The 20,519-nt window shown below is 40.3% G+C and overlaps 1 protein-coding gene across 3 annotated transcripts in view; it reads left to right on the forward strand.

Annotated features, from left to right (window-relative positions):
* Positions 1–4,430: 4,430 nt before the first annotated feature.
* PPP2R2A (protein phosphatase 2 regulatory subunit Balpha) overlaps positions 4,431–20,519 on the forward strand; it is an 81,190-nt gene continuing 65,101 nt past the window's right edge. Inside the window, exons 1-2 of one of the 3 annotated variants that reach the window (XM_027549953.1) lie at positions 4,431–4,752; positions 6,597–6,671. In XM_027549953.1, the coding sequence (XP_027405754.1) occupies positions 4,746–4,752; positions 6,597–6,671 (82 nt within the window). In that variant the 5' untranslated portion in view covers positions 4,431–4,745. Of the gene's footprint in view, positions 4,753–5,248; positions 5,268–6,596; positions 6,672–20,519 lie in introns of those variants that run through there. The other 2 variants (XR_003512326.1, XM_027549954.1) reach the window with 2 other exon arrangements.

Genomic DNA, 20,519 nt, shown 5'->3' on the forward strand with positions numbered 1-20,519 from the left:
GGGTCTGGAAGATTCCCTGGAGGAGAAAATGGCAGCCCACTCCAATATTCTTGCCTGAAGAATTCCATGACAGAGGAGCCTGGCAGGCTATAGTCCATGGGGTTGCAAAGAGTCCGTCGTGACTGAGAGTCTGAACATACGCACCACTTACAATATTCCCTGTAAAGTCCTTGAACCTGCTCCATATCAGAAAGCATGACCCTGATGGGTATGCCAGAATTTTAAACCATATTATTTTTCTTAAATTCATTTTATTCAAACATAGTTGATTTCTAATGTGTTAATTTTTGTTGTACAGCAAAGTGATTCAGCTAAGCACATATATACTCTTTTTCATATTTTTACCATTATAGTTTATCACAGGATATTGAATACAGTTCCTAAACCAAATCATTTTCTAATCAGGAACCTCTCTCTTTCATTTTTATTTATTTTTTGGCCACACTGCATGGCATGCAGGATCTTTCCAACCAGGGATCAGACCTGTGCCCTCTGCAGAGGAATCTTAACCACTGGACAGCCAGGGAATTCCCAGGGACCTCTCCTCTCACCTTTGAGTTGATGATCTTTCCTAGACACCCTCAGTCCTAATCGCCTAGAGGAAAGGAGCCTCTAAATAGTGCCACTTCTATTTGCTGAGGAGGAAGTTTGTGTTCATCTTAACTCCTAGGAAAAGAACAACTTTCAAGTGATTCTCCCCTCATCACGTAATTCTTTAAAAAGCCGTCTTGCAAAAACCCACAGATAAGTCTTGTTATCTGTGTCCTACTGGTGAGACTGTGGTTGTCCTTTGAGTCTTTCAGTTCAGATTGTAAGCAAAACATGTCCAGGCCTTACAGTCTTTGTAGGACCCCCTCAGGAAAACCCAGAGGGAATTTTCCTCTTGGTGTAACTAAGCCAAACCCAGTTCTGCTGGCAACTATTACTTTGTACATCTTACATGTGGTCAGTTGTTGATGTTCTGGCTCAGGCTCACATGGAAAAATGCTTGCATAATAGCATATGGTTCATGTGAGGGAGGGAACGGTGCCCTATGGGATTCTCTTGGGTAATATGTATTCAGGGACACAGGACCACTGGAAGTAGTGGGGATGACTACCTATAAGCAACTTACATATTTAACCAATTACTGCCTAACAAATGTAGATTGGTATGACCAGGATAATTTGTAAAATGTCTCTTTCTTCCAGGATTAAGAAGGGTGAGTGAAAACACCCACTCAATTTGTGATATGACCTGGAGGTTCAGCAGTAAAGAATCCACCTGCCATGCAGGAGACATGAGTTCGATCTCTGGGTAGGGAAGATACCCTAGAGAAAGAAATGGCAACCTACTCCAGTATTCATACCTGGGAAATCTCATGGACAGATGAGCCACAGTCCATGGGGTCAAAAAAAGTTGGACATGACTGAGTGACTCAACAACAACAACAAAGCAGTAAGGAGCCAACAAGTCACCATTTTTCTTCCTAAACCAGAGAGATGTGTTCATTCATCCATCAATCCAACAAATTATGTGGCTGATGATACGGAGATGATTAAAACAAATCTCCTGCCCTCACAGAACTCAGTCTAGTAACAGACACATATTTAGGTAATTCTAACATAATCAAGATGCTTACTCCTTGGAAGGAAAGTTATGACCAACCTAGATAGCATATTCAAAAGCAGAGACATTACTTTGCCAACAAAGGTCCGTCTAGTCAAGGCTATGGTTTTTCCAGTGGTCATGTATGGATGTGAGTTAGACTGTGAAGAAAGCTGAGTGCCAAAGAACTGATGCTTTTGAACTGTGGTGTTGGAGAAGACTCTTGCGAGTCCCTTGGACTGCAAGGGGATCCAACCAGTCCATCCCGAAGGAGATCAGAACTGGGTGTTCATTGGAAGGACTGATGCTGAAGCTGAAACTCCAATACTTTGGCCACCTCATGCGAAGAGTTGACTTATTGGAAAAGACCCTGATGCTGGAAGGGATTGGGGGCAGGAGAAGGGAACGATGGAGGATGAGATGGCTGGATGGCATCACTGACTCGATGGACATGAGTTTGGGTAAACTCCAGGAGTTGGTGATGGACAGGGAGGCCTGGCGTGCTGCAGCAAAGTCAGACACGACTGAGCGACTGAACTGAACTGAACATAATCAAGTAAGAGAGAAGTGCATTAGATTTTATGAGACTGTTTCAGAAGGACACCTAACACAGCTGAAGGTGAAACGGAGCAGGATCCTATGGTCCTTGCCACATCCCTTCCATTCCCCGAGTCCTCAACCTGTCTTTTGTCTGTGGAAAACTTTAGTCAAAGAATAAATTTAATCAGAGACCTGAGAAATAGGGAAACAAAAGAAAACAATCAAAGGAGACTAAATAAGAATAACGTACTCATTAAGCATAGTTAAGGACTTTTAGTTCTTTCTGAAGGGCCATAGATAATATTCTGAGCCATAGCCTGTAAGCTGTCTTATAGATATTCAAACACCATGTGGAGACATTAACTACTTGATAACCAGAGTATACCCAGGACGAGCTGCCACAATTCCAAGAACTGATCACAAAGAAATGGGAACAAATGATCCTGGAACTGAAGATTAACTGTACCTAAAACAATCAAGATGACACACTGCATTGAATTTTTGTATCTTTCAGGTAGCTGAAAGATATACAGGGTGGATTTTTAGTTTGGGTTTGTTCATTGGTTAAGCAAGAAATACTAATGTAGAAATGGAGACATAATACAACACTGCAACTGTTCCATCTAGAGGGATTTTTAAATTTGCTTTTTGCTAAGATGGTAAAGAATCCGCCTGCAATTCAGGAGACCCAGGTTCAATCTCTGGGACAGGAAGCTCCCCTGTCCAGTAATCTTACCTGGAGAACCCTATGGACAGAGGAGCCTGGCATGGTTATAGTCCATGGAGTTGCAAAGAAGAGTTGGGACACAACTGAACGACTAACAGTTTACTATCAAACTCCTCTGCAGATCAATGAATCAGGCAGTGGGCTTTCCTGGTGGCTCAGTGGTAAAGTGTAGGCCTGCCAAAACAGGAGACACAGGTTTGATCCCTTATCTGGGAGGATTCCACATGCCCTGGAGCAACTAAGCCTGTGAGCCACAACTATTGAGCTTGTGCTCTAGAGCCCAGAGCCACAACTGCTGAAGCCCAGGGCTCCCTAGAGCTAGTGCTCCACAAGACAAGCCACAGCAAAGAGAAGCCCAAGCTCGGCAACTAGAGAGTAGTCCCCACTCCCGCAACTAGAGGAAAGTCCCAGCAGCAAGGAAGACCCAGTACAGCCATCCCCCCGAGCCCCCAAAAAGAAGAATTAGGCAGAAAGTGGAAATATTGTAGAGGAGGTGCAAATAATCATAAACTTTTCTTTGGTCTCTGAATGCCTTATCACCCCTTTCTGCCTTAAAGTCAAATCCTGGATGTTTTTCGAGGTGTTTCTTATGTGGAAATCGTGATTCTCTATTCTGTTGGAGTATTGCAGAGACTGAAATATGTAATATGTATGTTTTTAGGGGCTGCATGCATCATTAGCGCATCTTTTAAAGAAGTACGCATCCTCTCTGGGCTGATGAGGGGTGTTTCCAGTTTATTTTTATTCTTAAACCTTCTAACTCCACTGAAGATGCTCTCAATACAAATCTAATAATACTGGCAGCTCACGTTTATCACGTACTCAAATAATCTAATCTTTGAAACAATCCTATAAGGTAGGATTGTTACCCTCATTTCCTGCATGGAGTCAGGATCTGCTGCGTGGTTTCAGAGCCCAGCACTTAACTACTGTTTCTGCACTTTTGGAAGAACAGATCTGGGTCACCTTTTCGACCATAATCTACTAACAAACTCAGTTTTTCTTTTTGAAACCATTCTCAACTGCCTTCACTTATCAAGGGCTCTCGTCTTCGTTCCCGGGCCCAAGAGAAGGTAATTTAATTCACCCAAATGGCACCCGCCCAGCCACGTCCTTCTCAGATTCGCGAACTTTCACCTTGGCTGAGCAGCGAGTCTGCACCACCGTCCCTGTATTTTATTGGTCTCGGGGCTGCCCGATAGTCATTATTTTAAGTAGCAATACAGTACGAGTATTATCTAAAAAGACACAGGACCCCATTAACTCTTACGAGCGAGCACGTTAACTGGACCACTGAGCCTGCCCCAGAGTGCAGGCACTGACGCGAAGGTGTGGGCACCGAAGCGCAGCAGAACCCCGGACTGGTACGGAAGCGAGCACAGGGAGGGTTACAGCCAGGAGCCAGAAACGCGCGGGCCCGGCCGGCTGGGACGCAGCGGGCGGGGCGGGGCGGGGCGGGGCGGGGCGGGACCAGGAGACCGCCGGGCCGCTCCCCCGCCCCTCCCCCTCCGCTCCCCTCCACAGCCCCGCCCCGCCCCTCCGGCCCAGCCCGGCGGCTCCGCCCTCCGGGTGACGTCACTGGCCAGGCCAGCCGGCGCCATTTTGAAAGTGGAGTCGCCTGCCCTGCCGCCGCCGCCGCCGTCGCTGTCGTAGCCGCCGCCGCCGCCGCTGGAGAAAGAGCAAGAGTGGGGAAGCCCCTGAGTGAAATCCACCATCCCGCCGGCTGGTCTGCCCGCCCCTCCTTCCTTCTCCCCCGACCCCTGCCCCCTCCCCCCTCAGGTGCCATCCGCCGCCATCCGCCCTCTCTACCCCCCCATCCCCAGGTGAGGGGGGTGAGTTCAGGAAGCGGAGACCCCGAGGAACCCAGCAGGGTCACCATTTGCAGCGCAACATGGCAGGTAAAGGAGAAATCACCCTCTCCACTGACAAGGCACCGCTTCCTTCCTCCTCCCTCCATCACCCCCTAGCGACCGCCTGCGCCTATCGGAGAGCCACGGGGCGCCCCTCGGATTTCAGGGAATTGGTCGGGTGGGGTGGGGGTGGGGAGGGTTCTGGGGAGGCGAGTGGTCGCTGTGGCATCGCAGTGGCTTTTAAAATGAGGGCTGGAGCCTGGGCATGGGTGGGGGTGGGGTGTGTGCCGGCGAGCCCAGGGGTAAGGCGTGGGTGGGGCGGGGTGGGGGCGACTGCCGATTTGTCCCTGCGGCCTGGGAGCCGGGAGAAACCTCCGCCCCCGCCCACCCGCGCCCCCCCCGGGGGGCTTTTTTGCGGCTCTTCCTTCCGGTAGTTCCTATTTTTCTTCCTTCTGCAAGCCTTCTCCGGTGTTTTTACGAATAAATCTATTTTGCACCGAGAAGGAAGAGTGCTTTACAAGTTAAAATACAATGGGGACATAGTGTATTTCTTTCCACTGTGGGTACGTATATTTTTGAGACTGTAAGCCTGAATTTTTTGGAGGGTCTGGAACCATTCTGCCTTTGGTTTCTTACCCTTTACATCCAAAGAGTGCAAGGCCTCTACTACAGCAAGTTGCGTGGAAAATGTAATTTAAACTTACGTTTTGCATGTTGGCTTTTGTGCAGATGTCCTTTTCCCAAAAGGGTTTCATGGAGTTAGTTAAAATAGTTGTGGAGTTCAGAGATATAAATAGCCAACGGAAGAGAGATTTAGGTAAAAGCTTGGAGGGGGAAAAAGATGCAGAGAGAAAACCAGGTTGGAATATTTAGCAAAGAATGGAGGTGAAGGGGGAGAAAGGCAATTGCTTTGAGGATTATTTTTGTACATTTTGATGTTGCTGAATATCTTCATTCATCTAATAGAATCAATTCTAGATCCCGATCCAGTTTCTTGATAGATCCAGGACATTTCCCTCTCCGTGCTTGAAAGTGACATAGAAACATTCAGGGACTAAACCAGTTTTCTGTGCTTTCATCAATATTTAGACAGATCATTAAGTCTGTAAAAAAGTTAACACGTTGGATCGACTTAAGATTTGCTGTGAATAAGTTGCTTTTTGGCCTCGTTGAATAATTAATGTGAAATTACAGTTGTTTTGCACAAGATGATGACAAATGAGCAGAATTCAATTCTTTGCAAGGTCCTTTGGCTTCTGAGGGATTAGGTGAAAGGGAGGGGAAACAAGCTTCCTGTGGCAGTCCCTTCAGCATTCAATTCAGTTTCTCTTCCTCTCAGTCTGGAGCCAGTGATTTGCTGGTAATGAACTGCAAAGAAATGGGTGGTGAGGTTGTGTTTGCTGTATGTGCGCCTGTGGTGATAGGGTTCATATGAATCACTGCTCCTCACCCAGGCAGTAATGTTCCTGAAGTTTTCTCTTCGTTCGGTGTTTTATGGTAGCTTAACCTTATTAACTCTTCTGCAGGCTTTTGTACCCTTAAAGAAAAACTCTGACTTTTGGTATTTACGTTTTTCTGGTAGGTCTTGCTTGAAGTGAGGCTTTTACTGTATTTGAGGGGAAGGAAAACTGGAAGGAAAGTTTTGCACTCATGTACAGTGGTGATGATAGTACATGGACAATAAATATTTCAGACCTGGAATCTCTCTCTTTTGAACACAATACCAACTATTGGGGACTAACCTTTTTCCAAATTAGTGCTCTGAGGTGGTGGTTGTATCTGTGGGTAGTACCAGGCGGTTAGTCTCATGCCAGCCATGGATACCATCACTGTGTTTACGAGAGTAAACATGAGCAGAACTCAGTTTTAATTGGTATGTTTTCTTTTTCCAGGAGCTGGAGGAGGGAATGATATTCAGTGGTGTTTTTCTCAGGTGAAAGGAGCAGTAGACGATGATGTAGCAGAAGGTAAGAGAGCTTTTAATAATGCAGAATTTGGATATAGAATCTTTTCAAAATCTCAGTTGCTGAAGGGCTTCCTTGCAGCTGAGTCTGTAATAGTTTAAGAACGTTTTATGTTTGTTGTCCAAGCAGTGGGAGAACAGTTTTAAAAGATAGTCTTAAAATATTTTATTGTTTATGTGTGTTTTATTTTTTTTTCCTGATTAAAATAAGGAGCACTAGATAATGATGTATATAAAACTGTCACAAGAAGAGTCTAAGGTCCATATGGTAAAAATATCTTTGCTGTGTAAATTTCATGTACCAATAAATGATGATACATTTTCATGGTTATACACTGTATTTTTAGATAGTTGAAATAGATGCCATCAGCATTTAGCTCAGAAATATTCTTGATAGCATCTTTCATTTTTAAGGGGCGTTTTTAGTTTTTTTTTTTTTTTTAACTTGCCTACTTTGAGAGTGTGGTGTTGAAATTGGCATATTCTGTGAAGAAGTGCTGGCTCAAATGATGCCTTTAATTGTCTTTTAAAGGTTAATTTAGGTGGATAAGAAAAGACAGTGTAATGGATATAGAGCATGTCTTCTGTATTCTTAGAAACTGGATTTGATCAGTTGAATTTCTTAAGTATTTATTTTCCCCCCAGATTTGTTTATTAGCATATTTCAGAATTCTCAATTTTTGAAACTTCAAGATTTTTGATTTTTGATGGCATTTGAGATGGTCTTAGACGGAGGAGACATTTTTCTTAGAGTAGTTGTATTATGTCATTGTTCAGAAATATTAAGGTATGAATTTTAATAGTATTTTGTGTCTTGAATTACAGTAGGAATTGTCTAAAACTCAGATAAATTAAAATAGGTACTTTTCAAAAGTCTGTCTAGTGAAAATTTATAAATTCTCTAGATTGTATTGTCCTCATAATAAGGTCCTATTTCTGACCTCCTGTCAGTGTACCGTTTGTTCTGACAGTTTTTCCAGGTGATGGTAGGATGATGGCCTTGTGTTGAGCCAGTTGAATGCTTGGATTTGCTCGTGTCAGTGTCATTCTTGATTAAGTACCTGATCAGAGTTTGTGGAGCCGTGTGGGGGAGCCAGCTGGCTACCATGGCACTTCTGAGACAGCTCTCTCACGTTTCCTTCTCTCGAATCCTCATCCGTTTTGCAGATGAGAAACTGGAAGCTTAAAGGAGTCGAGACTCACTGCTGGTCATACAAATAGTGCAAATCAAGGTTTTCTGGTGAAGCCTGTGGCATTCAGCTTGTCCAGAGAAAGAAATCCTAAGTTCAAGGGAGGAGTCATGTGTTACTCATGTTGTAACTCCATTACCTGTTGAACAGTAGGCACTCAAATATTGGATCATTAGTTCTGTGCTGTTGTGTAATACCCACCAAGTTATGAAAGTCCTGGATCCTTGAAAAACATTCCTTTGTTGATTTCCATTTATTCCCTTTATCAGAGATCTGCAGGTCCTAAACACACTAGGAATCCAATGTGTCTAGAATATAAACCCTGCCCTGAAGGAGTTCATAGTTTGCTTGTTAAACAGGCAAAGACCACATGAATTTTATTTAATGAGAAGAAATTGATGATTTCAAACTTACCTAACTGAACCAAATGATAGTTTGTGACATATATGATGGATCAGTAGGAGTTTTCTTCTGCTTATACTTAACAGCTGCATTTTGCTACTGATGCATTACATAATTTTCATATGAGGTTGTTAAGTGTTACTTTTACACACAGTATACTCTTGGCATTTTAACATGCCGAAGTGTGGTATGTATTATTTTAATAAAAACATGATTTATTCTAGTACCTGTGTCCATACAAATGTAGTAAGTATAAAAAGCACTCAATTTTCAAAATACATAGCTTTAATTTGGGTATTTTTGCATACTGTAGTTTGCATACTATAGTCTGATATGTTTATTTTACTAAGAAAAGGTTTATTTTTCTGAAATAAAAAAAGATTAGTACATTTTCCCCTGGCTTCAGAGTGTGATCTGTAAATGATTACATCTGGCTCAGTCTTTGGCTTGCCTGCTTTCTGTTAACGATACATCCCAAGTTCTTTTCCATCAAAGGCTCCAAATTGTCTTTTCCTCCTACACACAGTCAGCTGTCATGGCATGCCCTTTTTACCTCTGTAATGCTTTAATCTTCTTTCCATGCCCACTTTCACCTTGGTTAAGGTTCTCAGTATTTCTCATCAGGATTGCTGTAACTTCCTAAATGATTCCTTGCTTCTTGTTAAATGTTTTGCTTCTAAGTTAATCTTAAATGCTGCCCAAGTTTATTTTCCTTAGACATTTGTAGTGGTCACTGTATCCACAGGATTATGAATGATATTTTAGCCTAGAATGTGAGGTGAGACTTCTCACCAATATGACTCCTACTTCTTTGTTCTTTGCCAACATGTTTTACTGTCCAGGTGAATGGATACTGTTCTTCAGACAAGCCCTGTACTTATTTTGAGGTCTTCGTTTTGTTTTTGTTTTTCTTTTTTGCGCTTCTTCCCTTGGAATGCCTGACACTTCTCCCACTCTTCTCTTATCAGAATCATATTCATCCTTCACGTCACGTCTGTAACCCTTATACTCATCTCCCGTTTCCAGAAATATTTAAAATCGTCCTTCTTAGCACTTGGTATCTATAATATTTAGATATTAATCCCATCCTTCACTGTTGCTCTATAAGCTTAGTGCAGGACTGCTGTATCTTTGTCCTCTATGTGGGACTTTCTACATAAAAACTGCTATGCTTAGAACAAAGCCTGGAACCGGTAGGTGTTCAGTGTTTATTGAATGGAGGGATAAAAATGTACTGTTACGGGGTTATGAAGGAGGACAAATATGGATGAAAGATACGATGATTGAGACATACTTTTTACTTGGCAGCTTTTTAAGTGGATTGATGATACACATATAGCCATATAATAGGAAGAAGTGAGGCGACCTTGAGTTTCTGTCCTAGTAACAGGCTAGTATATGTCACTCTGGGTTCCAGTATGCTTAGCCTTTAGAAAACAGAACTGGATTAGGTGATTTCTGTTGTTCCTGGTCCTCTAATCTTGTTAATTCTCAAAGATGTCTTAGAAAAGAGACAGCCTCATGTTGTTACTACTGGTAAGTTAAGTTGGTTGAGATGTTGGATTCTCTGGGGGCCTTAATTTAAAAAGAAGACAGTGGTTTTGGTTACTCAGGGCTCAGGATTTTTCCTTAAGTACATTTCAGAACATTTCAGGGGGACTTCCCTGATAGGTCATTTGGTAAAGAATCTGCCTGCCATGCGGGGGACTCAGGTTCGATCCCTGGGTTGCGAAGATTCCCCTGGAGAAGCGAATGGCTACCCACTCCAGTATTGTTCCCTGGAGAATCCCATGGACAGGGGAGCCTGGAGGACTATAGTCCATGGGGTTGCTAAGAGTCAGACAGGACTGAGCGACTGTCAGATTTCAGAACTGAGACAGAATTTTGACATTTGATCATATTCTCTTATTGTCCTTTGGTCCAAGTAAGCCCTTCAGAATGTTTACAGCCAGTGTTGGGGTGCTTATTCTGTGCCCTGTGATCTTCAGGCACTTCAAGTAGTTTACCTTTGATGTAGCTGCTTGTCTTGGAGAAGGATGCGGCACTAAAACCCCTAGCACTCACGTAGTCTCATGTCATGTAGTTTTTATTTTAGCCTTCATGGTAGCTTTAACTACATTTTATCATATCTTCTGCTTTAAGTTTTTCCTTTGTTGATAGCTGTTCTCTTATGAGATAGTAGTTTGAGCACAGACTCTAGTGCTAGGCTGCATGGTTGGAATACTACCCAGTTGCCTGATAAGCTGTGTGGTCCTGGGCCAGTTAACTCAGCCTCTTTATACCTGTTTTCCCCTCTGTAAAACGAGGATGACAGTAAAATGTGTCCTATGATGTTGTTTTGATGATTAAATAAGCTAATGTTCCTAGAAAAGAAACCTAGCACATAGTAAGGGTTTAGCTCTTGTTATTACTTGAACATTTATGGGGAGTAAGGGAGAGTAGGAAACTGGGCAGTTGTCTTTAAAGGCAACTAAAAACTTACCAGCCAAAGTGAGGAAAATGGTGTGTGTGTTTTTGAACTCTGTATGAGTGGAGTCAAAGAATATGTATGTATAAGTGGGATGGTGAATTGACCTGAATGATGGTTGTACAGATGTTCGTAATAATTGATTAATTTTAATTTTCTATATTTAGTAGACTTCACAGTAAAAAAGGTTTCTAAAAAATCCAATACTGTACTGAAGGATTTGAATGAAAAACGACAGTCCCTTCCACACTCTGTCTCATATCCTCTCTAGTCCCTCTCCTAAGGGCAGTTATATTGAACTCTTCTAGCTGTATTCCATTGGGCTTAATTACATTTTGTTTGGTAAATAAAATGATATTTCTGTTTCTCGTTGATTTTAAACATTTCCGATTGACTTCCTTCCCTGGTAGATGAAGATTTAGCTGTTGATGTGGTTGTCCCCTTGCCCCAGTGCTGCATCACGTGTTATGGTCAAATTAGAAATCAGTGCTTGCATTGTCATGAGGATGCAAATAATTCATTCCTGAGCCAACACTACTCTGCGATGTTGCTCACTTTTTGTGCATCCCTTTATTTTCTCTGAAGCTAATGATTGCCTCCTTTATAATTTGCCTAGTTCTTTAAAAAATGTTTTTAAAATACTTCATTGTGGAGATTTTGAACATTACAGGAAGTAGATGGATGGAATAGTGTGATGAACTCTCATCACCCAACATTGACATGTGGCTGGTGCTGTGGATCTCTTGACTCCTTCCCAGCTCTTATTATTTAGTAATAGAAATACCATTGGTTTTGTTTTTAAAATCTAGATTCAACAAACTTGAAAATAAAGTTCATCATTTTAATGTGAAACAGTAAGGAATTTTTCCTAATAAATTTTTGCAGTGACAATTCTCCTAATTCGTTAATTTGTTCAAATTTGACTTGTGAACATAGGATTGTTAAAAATTCAGATACATGTGGGCAATCTGAAGTGTGTAATTTTGAGTAAAAAAAAATAGAAATTTAACCAATATGGTTATTTTAATTATTTTGATGCAGATTTTCACTATTTAATATTGAATATTAAATAATGAATTTTTATTATTTTCATTAAGTGTAATTTTTCTCATCTCCAAGTTTGACCATCTTAAACTTTCTTTCATAGGGTATTATTTTAGGGTATGATTTTCCTACATGAGCCAGTGAAACTTGGATCCAAATGTATTGCGTCTTTTCAACACTGCTTCCTGTTTATTTTTGGACTTAGACTTGTGGACTAGTTCTTGGGAAAAAAATTTGCAGTGGGAGAATCTAAATACTCCCCAAGTAATGAAGTAAATAAAATTTAAGAAACAGTCTTTGGGACATCACAGAATTTCACAGTTTTAAATCCATTCAGCATGTTTAATGCTATAGTATCACAGAACTTAACATCATTTGTGTTCTGTGTTTCTTAGAGTAGTATGCGTGTTAGATTTACGCACTAGGGTCAGTTAGTAGTAAAAACTAGTAGAACCTAGTTTTTTGCAAATTTTAGAGTATTGGCACATCGGCTGTATTCCAGAACTTAATGACTCGGGGTGAAGGTCTTAACATTTTCACTTTGTAACACACGTGACAACTTCTTTCTCTTAACACTAGCATTACTGCTGACAGAAGTCTGGTACTAATGCAGTGCCATTGCATAGAGTAGTCACTTTGCCCATTAAACAACATGGATGACTGTATTTCTCTAGTAGTAGGCAGTATCCTTGTTTTCTCCTAAGGTACTAAGGAGTTTTTTTGTACTCCTTTATTGGTTTAAAAAAGGAAAAACGAAGTAATGGTGTTGATTGTCTCAGCCTATAAACCAAAAATGACACTTAGGTTTTTCTCAGTACTCTCTTTTAGTGAACTATACTTTAAAATTCTTGAAAATTGTGGAATAAGCAGAATGATGAGAGATTGAAGCAAAGAATTAATTTTATTAAATCAGTTAAAAAAAAAAAAAAAAAAGATTGCCATATATTTTGTGTTTATATATCTGTATTTGCCCAGTTTAGTTGAGTTGCAGGGAGAAGGGTAAACTTTATTTTAAGCTTCTTATGTTGTTAAATAGGAAAACGAAAGGGTTGTAAATAGATATTTTAGCTAATGCCCGCAACTGTCGACTTCTTTCCCTTCTCTTGGGTGATAATGGAAATTAAAATTGAGTAACCACAGGTTTGCAAGTTGCTCCCTTAGTAGAAGGAAAGAGAAGTAAAGGCCTGGTCATACATAAAGCAGATCTCTTAATTATGTGCCGCGTGTCGTTGTAGGTGCTTCATGTATGTTAGTAGTCTGTGAAATACGTAGATGCTGTTGTTTTTCCACAGAGACAGGAAACAGGCCGGAAAGGTTAATTTACTAACTGTATCCAGGTAAGTAACTGTAAACCAGAATACAGTGGTTGGAGGAAAAGCATTAGTGAGTGCAGTTATTTGAGTTTCAAGATGAACTAACTAGCTGCTTTTGGGGGACATCATTTTTACTAGAAAGAGCTATGTGTGTGTTAGTTGCTCAGTCATGTCCGACTCTTTGTGACTCCATGGACTGTAGCCTACCAGGTTCCTCTGTCCATAGAATTCTCCAGGCAAGAATACTCAAGTGGATTGCCGTGCCCTCCTCCAGGGGCTCTTCCTGGCCCAGGGATTGAACCCATGTCTCCTGTGTCTCTTGCATTGGAGGCAGATTCTTTACCATCTGAGCCAACAGGGAAGCCCCCTGTACTGACAGACTGTTGAGACTTGAATATTTGGCAGACATTTTCTCAAATAAACAGTGAATCTGTTATTGCATTGGACAGTGTGTGTTGCTCTTGATAAAATTTAAGTTTCCAAGCAAAACTCAGAAAGTGTTGGAAAACGTGCATCTCCTGAGCTTGATAACTTCTGAATACTTACAGATAATTTTAGATGAGATCAGTAGTAATATTTAATGATAGTGATTTTTGATACTGTGTAATGAAATGTGTCAACATTTGGAAGATCTACATAACTGAATCAGTATTTTACAAATGGCCAGTACCTGTGATGTTAAAGAATTGTGCATAAGCTGAAGTGTAAGAGCAGTAGGTTTTTTCAGTGTATGTAATTTTATTTATTTATTTGTTGAATTTTGGCTCTGCTGGGTCTTTGTTGCTGCTTGGGCTTTTGTGGTGAGCAGGGGCTACTCTTGTTGTGATGCATGGGCTTCTCATTGTGGTAGCTTCTGTATTGGAGCTGGTGCTGGTGCTGGAGCTGGTGCTCCAATACATACTGGCTTCCGTAGTTGCAGCACATGGCCTCAGAAGTTTCGACTCCCAGGCTGGATTTTAATATAACAGACAACTGATAATGGTTTCAGATTCCACAAACTTGTAAGAAACTGTCACATGTTGAGTTTTGCAATAGTATCAAAGGGATATCTGTAACTACCTGAAAAACCTGGAAACTGTTCCTACCTTCCCAACCACATATCTGAGTACGACTGGATTTCTTCATATATTTAACCTACACAACATGGTGTAGTATGTTGACTGCAGAAGGAGTTGAGAGAATCTCAGCATCTTTTGTTAAGTGAGACATTGAAAAGATTGCAGCAGTGTAATCACTGCAGATGGTGACTGCAGCCATGAAATTAAAAGACACTTACTCCTTGGAAGGAAAGTTATGACCAACCTAGACAGCATATTCAAAAGCAGAGACATTAGTTTGCCAACAAAGGTCCGTTTAGTCAAGGCTGTGGTTTTTCCAGTGGTCATGTATGGATGTGAGAGTTGGTCTGTGAAGAAAGCTGAGTGCCAAAGAATTGATGCTTTTGAACTGTGGTGTTGGAGAAGACTCTTCAAGGAGACTCTTGCAAGGAGATCCAACCAGTCCATTCTAAAGCAGATCAGTCCTGGGTGTTCTTTGGAAGGACTGATGCTAAAGCTGAAACTCCAATACTTTGGCCACCTCATGCGAAGAGTTGTCTCATTGGAAAAGACCCTGATGCTGGGAGGGATTGGGGGCAGGAGGAGAATGGTACGACAGAGGATGATACGGCTGGATGGCATCACTGACTCGATGGACGTGACTTTGAGTGAACTTCGGGAGTTGGTGATGGACAGGGAGGCCTGGTGTGCTGCGATTCATGGGGTTGCAAAGAGTTGGACACGACTGAGTGAACTGAACTGAAATGGCATTCTTCACACTAATTTTGGAGGGAGGGGAGATAGTCTTTTTCTTTTTATAACTTCTTTGTTAACATGTAGGGCTGCTTATTACATTTTTAAATGAATAAATATTTTAAAAGGCCTTTGGGGGTCCTCAGATTTTAATAGTGTAAGGAAATCCTGCTATCCAGGAATAGCTTACAACTGTGGGTTTAGTCTGTTAATTTCATTGTACCTTTGCTTTAGATGAGTCTCCTGAACAACAAGATAAGTGAACAAACAGAAAGAATCATAAAGTGCTGCTTTTGTGTGTGAATGTTTAAAGCTTTCCTGTAACTTCAGATTGTTTCAGCGTACTCCCTTGCTGTTCTTTAGGTACCAAATTAAATACCCCTTAAGTTTTTTAGGGGTTTTGTCACTATCTCTGATGAGGTCCACTATCATTAATGTAGGATTAAAAATTCCTTAATGCCTAGTCTACTGCCATTTCTGGGTTGGCTGCCTGGTCATTGGAGATGAGTTGGTTCCCTTGCCATTGTGTTTTATTTTGAACCCAACATGTAGCAGTTTTTATGTGTTTTTTTTTTTTCTTCTCCCCTTCTGAGAGCTACACAGAATTGGCATGGTAACTATTTCTCAACTCTTAAGGGAGAGGAAAGGAGAAGGAACAGTGTTTTTTAAATTCTGCTTTAAAGTGCAGCATAATCCTATTTTTAAATAGTTGCTGAGTTTTCCATTCTAAGAATGCAGTCTCAACTATTTATTGCTTAGTATTTTCAGTATTTTTGTGGCTATTTTTCTATCCTTTTTAAAAATTTGTCAACCTGTGTACGACTTTTAAAACTAGCTTTACTAATTTTCCATCCATGTTTAAACACTGAGTTTATTAAAAAAAAAAAAAACAACTAATTTTTTACTAATACGGACATTTTTAATGTTAGCTGTAGCTGACTAAGATGTTGTCTAGATCTTTGCCTGTGACATACATGGAATTCTTGGCAATTTATTATTGAATGCTTCAGTGTGCCACTGTACCAAGGTCAGACTTTTGTAATTTTAGTTTCTGTATGTTGCTTTTCTCTCTGAATGGTCACATATTAACTGGAATTTTCTTTTCCGAAGTCCTTGAATGATCTCTTTTATCCAGTTTGAGGGGATTCATGGACCAGTGACCCTGTTTAAGAACCTCTGCTTTAATCTAAAAATTTGTCTGTGGCTAATACGCCTATATGGTTAATTTGGAGGAGTCAAGGATATTTTATATGAGAACGATAGTTTTTAATAATCCTATTAAGAGGATTATTCTTAGGAATCTTTTTAGTACTTAAACTCTCCTGATATAATTTTAGAGGGATGAATTTTCTAAGATATTGGACTTGACAGCTTTAGTGTAGTCCCATCTTAATTTTTTTTTCAATTAAAAACTGTTGTCTCTTTAACTGTGGATAAAAATATTAGAGGAATATATTGGATTTTTTACTTGATTACTTGTTTATACTTCATTCAGAAGGAATCTAAATTTTCTTTATTAGTCTATTAAAAACTGATTGGTGGGAATGTTTTTTAAATTATTTGAACTTCTGAAACAATGTTACCTTTTAGAACTTGCCATTGTAGAGTTTCAGGTCTGCTCTGTGTGAAAGTGGAAACAGCCTTTTTGGTGTTAAACATGCATGCACACACACCCCTCAGCTCCCCACCCCGCCCAGTTTATCTCAAGCTGAGAGTCTTGTGGGCCTGAAGTAGGTGTGTTTTTAAAATAGCATAAGAGGAATCTTTAATATTTTCTGTTGGCTAATAGATTGAGAGGGCTGTATTTCAAGAAAACAAGCTGTGGTAGGCAATCAATAATTCTTGTCAAAGTCTTTACCCAGGGATGCAACATTAAAAATGATTATTATCAGACTTGGTAGTAGAGAAGGGATTGCTTCTAGTCTTCTTTCTTTCCTTGAAAGGAGAATTATTTTTTTCCTAGCAGAAAAACTTCTTTAAGTATTCTTTTAGTGCCTTGATATTTTTATGTATTTTGCACTGTAAAAAACCCCATGAGTTTACTCTTGTGGCCGCTTTTAAAGGTACAGTTCAGTAGTACCAACTGTATTCACATTATTGTGAAGCAGGTTTCCAGAACAGGTTTTCATCTGCAAAACAGATACTGGACCCTTGAAACAACTCCCCATTCTCTCCTCCCCTCAATCCTGTATCCATCAGGCTACTTTCTGATTCTGTGAATTTGACTGCTTCAAATACTTCATACCGATGGGATCATAGTATTTGTTTTTTTGAGATTGGCTTATTTCATATCCTCAAGGTTCACCCATGTTGTAGCATATGACAGGATTTCCTTCCTTTTTAAGGTTGAATAATATTCCATTGTATGTCTATCCCACATTTTGTTTTTCCATTCATCTTTTGAACAGACACTTAGGTTGTTTGCACTTCGTAGCCATTGTGTGTGCCCAGCCTCTTTATAGATACACCTGGGGTTCTGTGGGGGAAGAACATTATAAGAACTTTCTGTAAGTGGTTGAAGGTAGACAGGAAGAGCCCTAAGCAGAAAATGGAAGTGTCAGATTAGAGGATATTGAAAAATACAGGTTGTTACTGCTGTGATACAAGTCTGTTATCCCAGATTAACAGTTTGGGGACAAGAACTGGGTTATTTTGTAGGCCATTTCAGGATAAGATTAAGCAAAATCTACATTTTTGACCAGAGTTTCACCTTATTTGTTTTTCAGTTTCTGGTTAAAAGTAGAAAATCCCATGGATTTTGTGTCACATTTCATTACTGTAAAACTAACAATAAAGACAGTACATTGTTTTGTGTGTATTTTAATTAGGCAAAGTCTTCAGCATAAAAGGAAAATTTGATAACTACATTGCATTTCTTTGTAATGAAGTTGTAGATAAGTGATGACCAAGGTTGCATTTCTTAACAAGCCCTTGAGGTAGACATTGTCATTTTGTACAGAAGGACACTGAAGCCAAAAGAAGTTGAGGAATGTTAATCTAAGATTATGAGTTAGTCAGAAAAACTATTCTTTCTGCCTTTTAGGCTCCCATGTTGCTTCTCTGTGGTTCACTTTTAAAAAATACTATTTGATTACATATAAATCACTGGTAATCATAGGGAGTAATGCTCAGGTGAGACCCTAATTATTCATCTACCAGTCAATAAGTATTTGTTGAGTGCCCAGTATTTTGGAGAATGTGAGGGAAATAGAGGACATGGTTCCATCACTTTAGGTATATTAAGAAAGGTCAGTTTTATTACAGTAAGCATTCTCCATAACACTGTGGCCTTTGGTATTAACTTGTTCATATTACCAGGAGATCCTTGACTAAGCCCATGTAAAAGTTTTATAGATAATGCTGGGAGTAGTAAATTATTTCCCGCGTTTCAGGTTGAGGTTACTCTGCCTGATACTGAGATGGTGTTTAGTAGAATACATAGTTGTTCAAAAAATCACATATATCTCAAGTCTTTTTAAGACACAACTGTGGTTACAAATGGTTGTGAGTTGGATTTACTAATGAAAAACTGGAGATTTCTCCAGGCAGATGTTTGTGGTAGTTTACATGCCCTTTTGTCTCTTTCCTTTGTATCCTATGTTTCAAAATCTTCATTTGAAATTTTGGCAGTTCCTTAAGAAGTTAAACACAGATTTGCTATATACCTATAACCCAGCAGTTCTACTCCTATGTATATACCTCAGGGAATTGAAAACTTGTGTCCGCAAAACTTGTACCTGAATATTTATAGCAACATTGTTCTTAATAGCCAAAAAGTGGAAACAGACCTCATATCTGTCAACTGGTGATGCATAAAGAAAAGGTGATGTAAGCCATTATTATTGTTGTTCAGTAGCTATGAGACAGTAAATTTCTGTTGTTGGAGCCACCTGTGGTATTTTGTCATGGTGGCCCCGGTAAACTAAAACAGGATTTTTGTTGTTCAGTCGCTAAGTTGTGTTCGACTCTTTGGGACCCCATTAACTGCAGCACACTAGGCTCCTCTGTCCTCTACTATCTCCCAGAGCTTCTTTGCATGTCCTTTGAGTCGGTGATGCTATCTAACCGTCTCATCCTCTGCCACCCTCTTTTCCTTTTGCCTTCAGTCTTTTCTTTTCCAGTGAGTTGGCTGTTCGCATCAGGTAGCCAAAGTATTGGAGCTTCAATATCCGTCCTTCCAATGAATATTTAGGGTTGATTTCCTTTAGGATTGACTGGTTTGATCTCCTTGCAGTCCAAGGGACTCTCAAGAGTTTTCTCCAGCACCATGGTTTGAAAGCATCAGTTCTTTGGTGCTCAGCCTTTATGGTCCAGCTTTCACATCTGTACATGACTACTGGAAAAACCATAGCTTTGACTATACTGACCTTTGTCGACAAAGTGATGTGAGGTCTCTGCCTTTTAATATGTGTCTAGGTTTGTCATAGCTTTCCTTCCAAGGAGCAAGCACTTTTTAGTTTGTAGCCACAATGGAACATTGTATAGTCATAGAAAGGAACAAAGGCCTGGTACATGCTGCAATGTGGATGAACTTTGAAAACATGCTAAGTGAAGAAGCAGTCATAGAACCCACATGTTACATGGTTCTGTATGAAATGTCCACAGTAGACAAATATGTTGAGGCAGAAAATAAATTAGTGGTTGCTAGGGCTTTGAAGTGGAGAAGGAAATGGCAACCCACTCCAGTGTTCTTGCCTAGAGAATCCCAGGTACTGGGGAGCCTGGTGGGCTGTCGTCTCTGGGGTCGTACAGAGTTGGACACAACTGAAGCGACTTAGCAGCAGCAGCAGGGCTTTGAAGGGTGGGAGAAAGGGAAGTGGCTACCAGCAGGTACAGCATTTCTCTAAGGGATGATGGAAGCATTCTGGAATTAGAAAAGTGATGATGGTCACAAAATTCTGTAAATTTAGTAAAAACTACTATAATGTACACTAAATTTGAAAACGTAATAATTGTAAGTAAACTAAAAAATAAACAGAGACAAAGTAGGATTCTCTTCCTTAAAAAATTTCTAGAGCCAATTAAAAAAACTCCCATTCACAAAAGAAAAAAGTAGTACTTCTGACACACACAGCACATCTACATCTGACTTTCCCCTCTGTAATAACCAAATCTAGTTTGCATATCTTTTTTACAAACCAAATGTAAGACAGTTATTTTTGTGTTTTACTAACCAGGATTTAATATAAACACCTCCCACCACCACTGCATACACAGACACATACAGTGGTAAATCCACACGGTACAGGAGGTATACGGTGAAAACGTTTCTCCCTCTTACCCATTCTCCTAGGTCCTATGTCCCAGATACACTGTCAGAACTTTCATATTGATTAGTGCAGAAACATTTCATATTTGATGTTTTTGAGTTAATGCAGCATGTTCATCATTTTAGGTTTAAAGTGGGTAACTATATTCCAGAAGCCCATGATGGGCACGGTCTGTAGGCCGGATGCTTAGAGAGGATCTAATGAATGCCCAAGTAGCTACCGTTTCTTTAACTGCTCTGTGATTTCTATAGCTTCAGTCTGAAGAGTCGCTGAGAAGAGTGTACATGTTTGAGATGTGAATCTAGATATGTGATCAGTGTGCTATAAATACAGCTAAGTAAAATTTATAATAATTAGCTTCTAAGAGATCATTGTC

This window comes from Bos indicus x Bos taurus, chromosome 8 (assembly GCF_003369695.1).
Source record: "Bos indicus x Bos taurus breed Angus x Brahman F1 hybrid chromosome 8, Bos_hybrid_MaternalHap_v2.0, whole genome shotgun sequence".
Taxonomy (NCBI): domain Eukaryota; kingdom Metazoa; phylum Chordata; class Mammalia; order Artiodactyla; family Bovidae; genus Bos; species Bos indicus x Bos taurus.